This window comes from Sinocyclocheilus anshuiensis, unplaced genomic scaffold (genome assembly GCF_001515605.1).
Source record: "Sinocyclocheilus anshuiensis isolate Anshui unplaced genomic scaffold, SAMN03320099.WGS_v1.1 scaffold296, whole genome shotgun sequence".
Classification (NCBI taxonomy): Eukaryota; Metazoa; Chordata; class Actinopteri; order Cypriniformes; family Cyprinidae; genus Sinocyclocheilus; species Sinocyclocheilus anshuiensis.
In genome coordinates this window covers 238,718-251,552 of record NW_015557065.1, presented here as the reverse complement: position 1 = coordinate 251,552, position 12,835 = coordinate 238,718, and the positions used below count along the sequence as shown (strand labels likewise).

General features: G+C 38.4%; 1 protein-coding gene across 1 annotated transcript in view; it reads right to left on the bottom strand.

The window, feature by feature from the left end:
• LOC107676622 (transmembrane protein 132C-like) overlaps positions 1-12,835 on the bottom strand; it is a 253,438-nt gene that overhangs the window by 179,743 nt on the left and 60,860 nt on the right. The window contains exon 2 of the mRNA XM_016471213.1: positions 1,086-1,974. Coding sequence (XP_016326699.1) covers positions 1,086-1,974 — 889 coding nt within the window. The remainder of the gene's footprint in view (positions 1-1,085; positions 1,975-12,835) is intronic.

The window sequence follows — 12,835 nt, the reverse complement described above, 5'->3', positions numbered from 1 at the left end:
AAACCGCAAAAACACATTTCATTACACCAAATACACAAAATAATGTTCTTTTTAGCAGCATCATATGACCACTTTAAGAGCTCCAACCCATGTTCTTAACTAAGAAAACAAGTCAGAAAAAAGTCAGAAAATTTTTATTTGCGATATACTGTCTCAGTCTAAATTAAATTCACACTGGTGTTTTAGGAAGCAAAAAAAAATAGAATATTATAATAATAACAACAACAATGACAGTAATAGCCATATATTGTAAAACAATTGCACTGTAAAATAAATGAAAATAAATATTTAATATGTATATTATTTTTTGCTTTACACTAAAGTAGGGAAATGACAATACTTCTTTCATAATTTCTACACTTGCAAGAGATGTTTTGAATTTGGACTGCATTTAAACCGCTATATGTCAGCAATTCATACTGCACTGTTAAGCTTTTATTTTGATGGAAACGACAGTAGAGCTTTTATTTTGAAGGAAATCTCCAGCTTCAGTGAAAACATGCTCACAAAAACGTGTCTCCCTACAAATCTAGTGAAATGCTGTACTCATCTGCCGTGAAAATGAAGCATAACTGGTGGCCGTTGCATTCCCAAAAGTGCGCTAAGCTCACAGCACATGCAATAAACAAGTTGACTGCATTCATTCACTATGAATGGAGCCGTTCTGAGGCACGGAACACACCGGATCACGAGCTGAATCCCTGAATGACGTGCACGCTTGATGACGGGATTAAGCCATATTGTGCTTTCAGTTTTAGTTCGTTTGACAGATACTGTGTGAAGGCATAATGGCCCAAAACACAACTTTTATGTTAGAATAAGAAGTTTAAATATATTTTAAAAACTACACTTTTTGCCCAGAAGACCTATCGTTTCATAACGTCATGTGACCACGAAAATATTGATGCTATCGCGATATTGATAATATCGTTACATCCCACTCTACACTGAAGGGTGAAAAATCCCTCTTGGAACCTTTATTTTTAAGAGTGTTTTGTAACAGCCACGAAGTCCCCTGGTAAAGGTCTCATGTGGATAGTTATCTGCTAATGCAGCAGAGATGCTTGCATCAGAAGATCTCTTACCTGAGAGTGAACATCTCCACAGGTGAGTACGGCGAAGCTGCAACATATGCTGACACGGTATCCCTTTGCCGAACTGGCGCGGATGGTACCAACACTGCAAAATTCCCATCCAAACGCTGCTCTGATAATTCCGGAGCAGATGGATTCTGGAATAATCTTACACTCCCGATGCGCCTCATGGGTGTAGAGGTCGGCGACCCAAACAATCCCTCTTGATCTGAGTGAGCGGAGCTCTTGACCCCTAACTCCTCAGAAAGACAACCTCCTTCTTCTGCGGCCCGAAAGCTGTAGTACAGCTCAACAGGCGTTCCTTCTGACATATCCGGACCCCTTTGGCGTCCAGGGACAACACTAGGAGGTGCAAACCACCCAGGAAGAGGCTCGAGCTCAGCGACGCAGACGCCCATGTCCCCTCGCAACCTGCAGCTCCCATGGACCTCCTGGGTTTCGTGGAAGGCGAACATCCGTACGCAAGGGAGTTTGTCCACGGCGCTGTAGTCATCCCAGTCCCTCCCAGCGATGTAGAACAAGACCTGAACCTTGGGTTTGTTCAGGTAAATCATTTCGTTGAGAACAAAGGTTTGTACTTTCCAGTTGAAGGTGAAGAGAGTTGAAGAAGCCACAAAGGAGCCAGGCATCTGGAGGAGATCCAAAGGAATAGGCTCCTCCACCGCAAAGGTTCCATACGTGGCATTGATGATGGGAGGTCTCCTGGCCTGGTGGATGAAGAACAGCTCCGTTCTGGAGAGGAAGCTAGAGTTGCGCATGAAGTCCTGGGTGGCCTCCTTAAGAAAGAAGGAGGACTCTGTGTTGAGGAGCTGGAAGTTGACAGGCAGGTAAGTTGGGGAGGCGTAGCGCTGAAGATTCTCCAGGATACGACAGTCTGTAACTGACACAGAAAAGAAAAGAGATGTTAGAACTAACTGGAATATTAAAGTGTGTCTCTACACTCAGGGAAAAAAAAGGTACAAAAGCTGTCAAAAGCTTTGCACCCTTTCAAACGGTACAACTTTGTATCGTATTGACCCAAAAAGGCTTCATATTAAAGGTACAGTCACACATGAGTAAAGACTCAAGTTTCAATTTAGTTTTTTTTTTGTTTACTAGCTAGTTTCCTAGGTTATTTAATTTTTTTAGTTTTAGTTTCAGTTTTAATAACCTTGGGTAACTGCCCACTGACCGCTTTTTTTTTTTGTGTGTGTAGGTGTGTATTAGAAGAAGAAAGGTACACATATGCACCAATATTACAATTCCGACTGATTCCGAAGAAGCTGATAATTATTTTCATGATATGGATGATATCTGACAGCTGACATTAAAATTTTGTACTATTTTGTCTAAATGAATTAAAAATAAAAAAATAAAAACTAATGCAACAGATGAATCAAAACATTACAATGTAAAATATGAAATATTATTTTTTACATCTGCTAAAGATTCGATTTAACAGTGTAATTACATTATCAGTGTTTCAAAGATTAATTTGAGTTGATCTCAAGTTAACCTCTAAAGTGAGTGTTACATGATGGAAAAGGTCAACTGTAAGTGTATAAACAGAGGTAATGAGAATGGACGATGAAATGTACAATATAACTCTGCAATACATTAAAAAAAATCTTATTTGCATTTGTATTTTTTACTGTGTGTGGAAATCACATCCATATTAACCTGATCTGCTAAAGAAGCACAATTTATGATTACCACTGTTGTCACATTTTATTGCTGATGTGAAACATACTGAAATGTAATCTTGACAAACATTAAAGAGATTTCATTCTTTCTCCATGCAAGTAGGGGGAAGATGTACTTGTTTGACTATTGTCTGTATAACAGATAGCTGCCCAGAGGCATTACCAAGATAACAGACGAGTGAACTGACTTCCCTAAAAGGGACTTTGATTAAATTCTGGACTCCAATGAACATGGTTAGTTATTCAGCACTTACCTGATATAAAGCTACACAATTTGCTCTATCTGCACAGAAACATGTTCTGTTTTAATTGTTAAATGTTTCAGTTTCTATATCCATCCAAACCATAAAAATGGAAATCAGGTTTACAGTATGTGAGAGTGGGAGACTAAAGTTCTTTTGATGCAAAATTACACTGAAAGTACAAGTGAATAAGAAAACTTTTAATGACCAACTTTAGCTAACAGATATCTGATTATTGTTTCAGAGCAACGTGATCTCATGATAATTTGTATGTATTTTACGTAAAATGTGGTTCTATAAAACGTACATTTACTTACGTTTTTACAGGCACTAAAACGTACAATACTGACGTATTTTCAGAATTTAAACGTACAAAACTGACGTATTGACGACACCTAAAAATGAATCCTTATGAATATTGAAATTGCGGCATTCATTTTATTAGTTTTTAGTTGTCATATGAATTACCTTGTTTTCAGTTGCATTATTATATGGTTTACTCATTTACTTATGAAATGATAACATTTCGTTTTGTTGTAATTTCTGCTGCCAGCTCGTTTCCAAGAATATGCCTACATAATGTTAAACACGACTTTAGTTTAAACCTTAAAATAAATAACATTTCTGCAATCGTTTAACCTTTACTTGTCATGTAATGTTTACTTTGATTGTCATGGGCCACAAAAGGCGTTTTCTCTGACATGCTGTGACTGACAATAGAACTATAAAATACGCCAAAAACACAACAGAGTGTCACTTTTTGATTTGTATTCGCTGGTTTTATTCAATTTTCTCAATGATGGTAAATTATTAGTGCTTAAAGATGTATTATTTTGATTTTCTTCCAGTATTTCAAAGGGAATGAGCTGTGTTCTGACCTGAAGCACAAGAAAAGCTCAAATGTTGGGGTTGAAGACAGAGAAAGCAATGAAACAACTTAATTTAATTGAATGTACATTCAAATTACAAAACATGTGTATGTCACAGTTATACTACATTAACATTAGAATTGTAAGCCGAATAAATCAATCAAATCAACAAGTGTGAGTTCTCACAATTTCTTACGAAAATGAATAATTTTCCAAACCTAACTAAATAACTGGAGGCAGAGTTCTTTTTAACTCCATGTAGATCACAAACCTCTGAAATCGGTTGATAAATGTAAACGTTAACGTGTTTTTATCCAGAAAAAAACCGCAGCTCCTCCGTTTACCTCCATTTATTTTTAAGGCAGTCTTGCCTTCACAAACATGGCGGACGCGTTGACGTATCGCAGCAACGGCTCAAAGCGGCCAATGAGGTGTCTAGGTATGTATTATGTCTATGGGTTAAGGGGTCTAAAAATCTAAATCGCTTATTGATAAAATGATAAAAATGCATGGATACAAATATCTTAATGATATAAACGATACGTAAATATTTTTACGTTTTTTAGCTAAAAATACGTAGCGATTTGTACGTTTTAAACGTTGAAATACGTCTAAATTGTACGTTTTAGCATTAATAAAAACGTACAAAAGTGTACGTTTTGTGCTTGTAAATGTTACGTATTAATACCTACGTATAAATATGAGACCAGGCTGTTCAGAGAACTGAACTAAAGTTCAACTCTTTCACTTCTTTTCTCAAATCTATTGCATCATAAAAGAAGTGCCAAAGTTATTTCCAGAGCAGGCACTGCTTGCATCCTATGTGCTATCTCCCTCACTGTTTCTGGTAGACAGCACTGGCAGTGGCATGCTATCAAAACCTCAATAGCAAAGCCTCCAGCAGAAACATCGATTTCATCTCAGACAGAAAGTAATGTGGAGACTGATGAGACACTCTGATATGAAGAAGTGGACATAAACCAAAAAAAAAAAAAAGATAGGCACTCAGAATTTTTATCTGTGAGGGTGAACGTATGACCCATTATATATAGCACTGTGTCACTGTTCTGGGAACTATTTTCAGCCAAAACAAAGTCTTCACAAACCAAACATGAATCTAATTCATTATTATTATTTTTTTATAACAAATAATCAATTAAATCACTTTATTTTCTTGAAAACTACAATGATGGCTACAAAATGTAAAATGTACTTAAAATATAATTTTGAGTTTACTGCCTACCTTTAACAGACACTAATAGTGCAATGCTAGTTTGAGGTGAAAAAGTATAGCTGCATGATTTGGGGGGAAAAAAAACTATGTGATTTTTCTGATAAAAATTGCAATTGAGATTTAAAATAGCACTCTCTATTCTAATTCTATTCTTAAAAAAACTTGCCCCTTTTAGACTTGCAGTCTATTCATTTACTAACTGCTTGTTTTCTTAAAAAAAAAACTAGCTTCTCTATACTTTTTGTATTCTATCTATGTTTTCTTTTTATTTATTATACAATTAACAAAAAGCAAAAAAGGCCTCTAACACTAGCTTGCTCTATTCTTTTTCTATTCTATCTGTTTTCTTTTTATTTATTATATAATAAAAAAAAACCTTGCTACATGTACTGCATTAAGCGAAGTGAGACTTGTTATAGCACTTGTATATCATTGCTCTTTTGTTGATTTTGATTGCTTCCATTGTCCTCATTAGTAAGTCGCTTTGAATAAAAGCGTCTGCTAAATGACTAAATGTAAATGCAAAATGTGAATTTTTTTGTTTTGTTTTGTTTTGTTGTTCCAGGTTTGCTCTCCTTGTTTGTAGACTGCACAATTTAGTCAAAAACATTATGATTTTATATCAATATGAACATAATAATAATACTACTAATAATAATAGCAATAGTAATATAATAATAATAATATAGTGATATTACAATAGTATTTCTTATTAATATTTCTTTAGTAGTAGTAGTAATAATAATAATAATATCTTATAAATTTGATTTATTACTAATTATAATAATTATTATTATTGTTATTATTAAACATAATAAAAATATTAGTATTGTAAATATATTATTATTACTATAATAAGGAGCAGTACAACTGTAAATTACAATACTAATATTTATGGTCTTGGTAATTTTCTGTTTTTATTTTGACAGAAAACCACAGGGAGCCCTTAAAGCATCTCTTTTGTTGACAACACCTGGCTCATAAGCTCTTCTCATTAAAGCGACTCAAACTCACAGCACTTGCAGATTACTGTGAACTGAACTACTTTGAGACACTGAAAACACTGGCTCATGAGCTGCTCACGTGTAAAAGAAAGTGCACTCTACCCAATCTGCGTATTTCTTTAAAATATGTAAATACCATCCTTCTCCACTCAAATCCAGCCTAAAAATATAATCTTCGAACATTTTATCCACCCAGTGTTTTAAAACCATATCTTAATCAATCGTTAGTCTTTCACCTTTAAACTGAAGAGCATTCTATTCTCTGATTAGGCTACTTTCCTCTCTTTCTGTGCTCTGCCTTGACCAAGGATGCAGCAATGAATGACCTTCTTGTGAACCATAAGGAATAAATTACTCATTTAGGAGGATTGGTTATGCACACACATGCATGGCCGTACACAAACACGGCTGGGAAAAAAGGGCTTTGAAGGGGATATCTTGTCATTGCAAAACAATCTAAGCGATTCGTCGAAGGAATTGAGAGGAAATACAGAGAAAAACAGTTTTTTCAGGCTCCATTTTCACTGTTTACAAGATTTATTGGCCTGTCTTTCCATAGTAAATTTAGGCTGTATCCCTATACACATGCTTCAGATGCGATAACTTACATACAGCATGCAATGCATGCTTGGTCAGTAATCAACACCCGCTGACAGATGTTGCAGTCAAGTCCAGATGTTTCTGGCTGTTATTTCAGTGCTAATAGCTAGTTTACATACAGCTGACAATATGCAAATGCCACAAGGCAGAATTTCACATGGCAACTTGTGGAAGTAGAAAAACAGCCTGCAGTGTGAAATACAGCGCAATGTCTTTGGCAAAAATCCATTACAGATTTTAATTTATGCCTTACAAGCTCGGTTGACTTTGTTTAATTTCTAGAGTGGCCAATTCAAAGAAGTTGTGAATGTTTGCTACAAAAAAAAGAGAGAAATTGTTAGCGAAAGTAATGAATGAGTCCAGGCTTAAATTAAATTACGAACATGACCAGCAACCCGGAAAAGGGAAGCCATTAATCAGAATCTCTTTAATGTGCTGTGTGGCAGTAATTTCAGTCCGTGCGTACTACAAAGTGATACACTTATTTGAAAAAGAAAATGAAATATGGGAGTTGAACTACCACTACACGTCGGCAAATTCCTGCCAGTTATTTAATTTAAGTCAATTTCATTTCATTCAGTTCAGCAATAATGGCATATACACTTTCTGGGTGTACTTTTTATGATAGCAGGCAATTGAATGAGGGACAAAGGAACGTTGTTTGTACTTTTGCAACTCTATTATGAAGCACAACACAATGAACCATTAATAAATCCTCACTGAACAAAAATTAAACTGGCTTCAATGTCTTATTTAAAACACACAGCAAAAAAAGCCTCCATAGTCTCCACCTGTCAATCATCATCACTGCCTGCTTTTCTGTTCCTTTTGCCTCTTTCTCTTCGACCACACTGCTGTCACGCTGATGGATCAACATGAGCCACCGGTCGGCCCTTGTAGGGAGGCTCCAGACAAGGGGAAGGTCTTCTTCTGACTGCCCAAGCAGGACAAGGTATTAGGGAGGCCTGACAGGAGGGCTGCCCAGAGGAAAGCAGCCCGGGCTGGAGAGGGCTTTCAGAGTCACTGCCCGCTAGTCTGGCTGTGGACGAGAGCGGCCCTAATGATATGTAAGGCTACAGGAGGCAATGCCAACCTGTCCGTGGTCTGTCAAAGAGTGTGGTGAGAGGGCGATATTGGAGAGCGAGTCACGCAGGTGTGAGAATGAGAGGGAAAGGGCAAGGTTGGGAGAGAGACTCAAGGCCAGTAAACAGATAAAAGGAAGATGGAGGGATAAAGGATGGTGTGAGAGAGAGAGAAAAATTGGTGTGGTTGTCAGGTGTTTATTGAAGTGGAGCAGGCCTGTCTCCATGAGGGGCTCTTCTGTTGAATCGGCTGCTTAGTTTTGGAGGACTATCTAATCCCATGATGCTTTGCTCTCACTCTAGTGTTGGGAACCGACAAGCATAATTAAGGATCACTGCCATTAAAAAATACAAATGGTTATGAGCAGCTGCAGTTCTTTTTGGTGAATCAAAATCATGCAGGGCATCCAGTGTAGCCTGATTCCTGAACAAATGACTCTCATGAACTGATTCATAATAAATCACTAATGAGCCACTAGTGAGTAAGTTTTGATTCTTAAATAAATAACTGTTATGAGCTGGTTGTGTTTAGTGAATCAGAAATACAGAATGACCAGTGTAGTCTGATTCCCAATCAAATAACTTATAAGTTGGTTCTGTTAATAAATTAAAACATATAAATTGAAGTTTTGTGATCAAATTTTGAAATGAATGAACAATAACATTTATGAATCAGTATTTAGGTATTCAATAAATATAAATAAGTGAATGAAATAAATTAATGATATTTATTTATTTTGTGTTTCCGTTTTGGTAAACACTACTGTTCAAAAATTTGAGGTACGGTTTGCCCTGTGAGGCACTATTTATTTAATCAAAAACACATTAAAAGCAATAATATTGTGAAATATTATTACAATTTAAAATGTGTTTTCTATTTTAATATATTTTAATTTAAATTAATTTTATTTTAAATTTATTCCTAATTTTTAACAGCATTTTTCTAGTCTTTAGTGTCACATGATCATTCAGAAATCATTCTAATATGCTGATTTGGTGCTCAAGAAAGATTTCTTATCATCAGTGTGGAAAACAGTTGTGCTGCTTAATATTTTTGTGAAAACTGTAATACTTTTTTCCTCAGGATTCTTTGATGAATAGAAAGTTCAAAAGAACAGCAAAAATGCCTTTACTGTCACTTTTGATGAATTTAATGCGTGCCTGTTGAATAAAAGTATTCAAGTTAAAATCTCACTGCCCCCGCACCTGTGAATATAATTCAATATTTAATTTAATAAGGACTAATTAATTTACTGCATTCATACCACCTCTGTGTTCATTAAAAAAATCGTCAAACAAATCTTTTGAAGGAATTTAATTTATTTCTGATATGTTAAATATGTTTTGCTGTAATCTGAAATGATTCACTCATTTGGGAAAAGACAACTGAAAGCAGTTAATGCAATAAGCAGGGGCGCTGCTAAGGGGGGGAAAGTTAGGACGACTCTGAGGGCCCACGCACTTTTGGGGCCCCCAGAGATCTGTTTTTTAGTAGTAACAGTAGTGGTAGTAACTGTAATAGAAATTATAAATATATCTACCAAAGAGTTACAAATAAAACAAAATTACGGCTTATTTCTGCATTTCCAGCAAAATTATCTCCCCCCATTCACTGCATGGTTTCGTCCCATCCTATGTAGCCTAGAGTCACTGAGTGAGATCAGATGGTAAACTGTCAAATTAGAGATGTCTTCGCGTTCGAGGCGGGGCAAACCGAGCCGGACGATTTGGTCAGTCGCACTTTTAAACACATTTTAGTTTTGCTATAGAAAATCTACAAATTCACACTCTGATTACATAGAGCAGCAGCAGGAAGTGTGTGAGGTTGTCATGGTTACCAGCTACACTGCACGCAAATTATTATTTAATTATTTTGCCACCGTTTGCCCGGCTGCGCTTCTATTTTTCCACATTAAACTTAGCAATAAACACGTTGAAAATAATACACAATAAACATGTCTGTCAAAACGATCTCAAAGGAGACTTTTATTAAGCAAATCAAGGAGTGAATTACTCATCCACTGTTTTATAAAAAATCATTTAGCTGGGTTTCCACAGGCAGGGTCACACTTATCTACTGTGTATGAAGCTGTAATGCCAGGCCAGCAGAGGGAGCCTTCGCCCGAGTATTGACTGTCACGCTCCCTCTGCTGCCTCGTTGGTGACTTCCTGTTTGGCAGCCATAAAGCATGGCTTGCCCAAACACTCTCTGCGAAGTATTGCCAGTCTCACTGCCTTACCGAGCATTCTATTACCATTGCCTGTTGATATTGTGTATGACTTCTTGCCTGTTTGATTCTACTTCTGATTATTGGATTTTCCCTCTGTTTTGGCTGCCGATTGGACTGATTGACTGTGTTTAGACTACTGCCTTTCTGACGCTGTTTCTGGATTGCCCTTTAAATAAACTTCTGCATATGGATTCTCACTCGGCTTCAGCCGCTGATTCTGGATTGCCCTCTAAATAAACTTCTGCATATGGATTCTCACTCGGCTTCAGCCTCCTCGTTACAGAATACTTCGCCCCCCATGAATCCAGCAGAAGTTTCGGAGCTACAGCGGCGTTCGCCTATCAAAGCGAGGTACTCAAAGGCTACCAAAAACAACTTGAAAGCCTGCAGTCCACCAACGAATACTTGACACATTATATTCGTTCACTTCCTCCACCCATGCCACAAACGGTAAGCCTCTCCATGCCTGATAAATTTGATGGTTCAGCAGATAAATGTAGAGGTTTTATCCGACAAGTAGACATTTATTTTGACCACCAGAAAAGACAAGTTTGCTTCTGATAACCAGAAATGTGCTTCCTAGGCTTTCCTTGGCTATCAGTTCATGACCCAGTTATTTCCTGGCATCATGGTGAGTCAACCCGCTGGTCAAATTTTTGCTTAACCCATTGTATGCACTCTGACATTTCACCTCAGTGCCTGTCTACCAGTGTTGAAAGCCCTGTCATCGAACAAACCACTAAAGTCCCAGACTGTTATAACGACTATGCTGAGGTATTTAGCATGGTGAAGGCCACCCAATTACCACCTCTTTGTAGACAAAAAGGACGGTGGACTTCGTCCTTGTATCGACTACAGAGGTTTGAATAACGTAACAGTCAAGTTCCGCTACCCACTCCCTCTGGTTTCAGCAGCCCTTGAACAACTCAGAGAGGCAAAGATTTACTAAATTGTATTTAAGAAGTGCATACAACCTGATCTGGATCCGCGAAGGGGATGAGTGGAAGACAGCCTTACGCAGGCAGAACGTAATTATGATGTGGGCAATAAGGAACTGTTATCTATGAAGGCTGCTATTGAAGAGTGGAGACACTGGTTAGAGGGGGCAGTCCATCCGTTCCAAGTTATCACAGACCACAAGAACTTGGAGTACATCAAAAGTGCCAAACGTCTGAATCCTCGCCAAGCTCGATGGTCCCTGTTTTTTACACGCTTCCAGTTCACAGTTACATACAGACCCGGAAGTAAGAACAGTAAAGCAGATGCTCTGTCAAGACGCCATGACTCTCTTGTCATTCCTGGTCCACCTGAAACTATACTGCCCCCAACCGTCATCATCGCACCAGTTACTTGGGACATCATGGAGGAAATTCAACGAGCCCATCAGCAAGAACCGCCACCAGCCGACTGCCCTCCAACCAAGCATTACATACCCCATGCTCTTCGCCACAGAGTCATGCAGTGGGTTCACGCAACTCTATGTTCAGGTCATCCAGGGATCTCGTTCACGTCTCCTCGAGAATCAACTCTTTGTCAAGGCAGAGAAATGTGAGTTCCATGTTTCACAAACAACATTTCTGGGGTATAACATCAGTCATCAAGGGGTAGAAATGGATGAATCCAAAGTCAAGGCAGTCAGCAGCTTCACAACAGCACCCTATTTACGACATCCAGACCCTATTCTCCCCTTTGTGGTCGAAGTGGACGCATCTGACAGTGGCATTGGAGCTGTACTCTCCCAGCGTCACGGACAACCTGGTAAATTATATCCATGTGCTTTCTTTTCAAGAAAACTCACGCAGGCAGAATGTAATTATGATGTGGGCAATAAGGTACCGACACATTCTTCTACAGGACTAACCCCCTTCCAGTGTGTTCTGGGATATCAGCTTCCTCTGTTCCCGTGGTCAGGAGAACCTTCATCAGTCCCAGCAGTGGACGACTGGATCAGGCGTAGTGAGAGGGTGTGGGACAGTGCTCACATCCATCTACAAAGGGCTGTCAGGACACAAGGTTTCCAGGCCAACTGACGACGCCGTCCGCACCCTCCCTACCAACCAGGACAACGGGTCTGGCTCTCCACGAGGGACCTCAAGCTACGGCTACCTAGCAGGAAGCTAAGCCCCAGGTATGTTGGCCCTTTCAAGATCATTAGACAAATCAATGAAGTCACTTACCAACTTGAGCTTCCTGCCACTTATCGTATTTCTCCTTCTTTTCATGTGTCTCTCCTTAAACCCTTCCACCCGGACGCTGACCCCAACGCCGAGCATCAAGAGCCACCGCCACCTTTGGAAATCGACAGATCGCCTGCTTATAAGGTCAATATGTAGCTGGACTCTAGGCGTAGAGGGTGTAGTGACTTCCTGTTTGGCAGCCATAAAGCATGGCTTGCCCAAACACTCTGCAAAGTATTGCCGGTCTCACTGCCTTACCGAGCATTCTATTACCATTGCCTGTTGATACTGTGTATGACTTCTTGCCTGTTTGATTCTGCTTCTGATTACTGGATTTTCCCTCTGTTTTGCCTGCCGATTGGACTGATTGACATACTGCTGGAAATGCTGCTATGGGGTATCCTATTTATTATTTTAGGATTTCTTTGTTTGCCCCAGTGAAGCGTTTCTATTAATATAACCGATTAAGCAGTCAAACTCATTCCATGTCAGCAGAATAGTGTGGTACAGAAAGTCTATGTCCATAAAACAGGTTCTGAATGAATTGTTACTGATACCTAATGGTCAAAAGCAATAGCAAAAGTAATAGGTCAATATTATTAAATTGCAGACAAAGATTT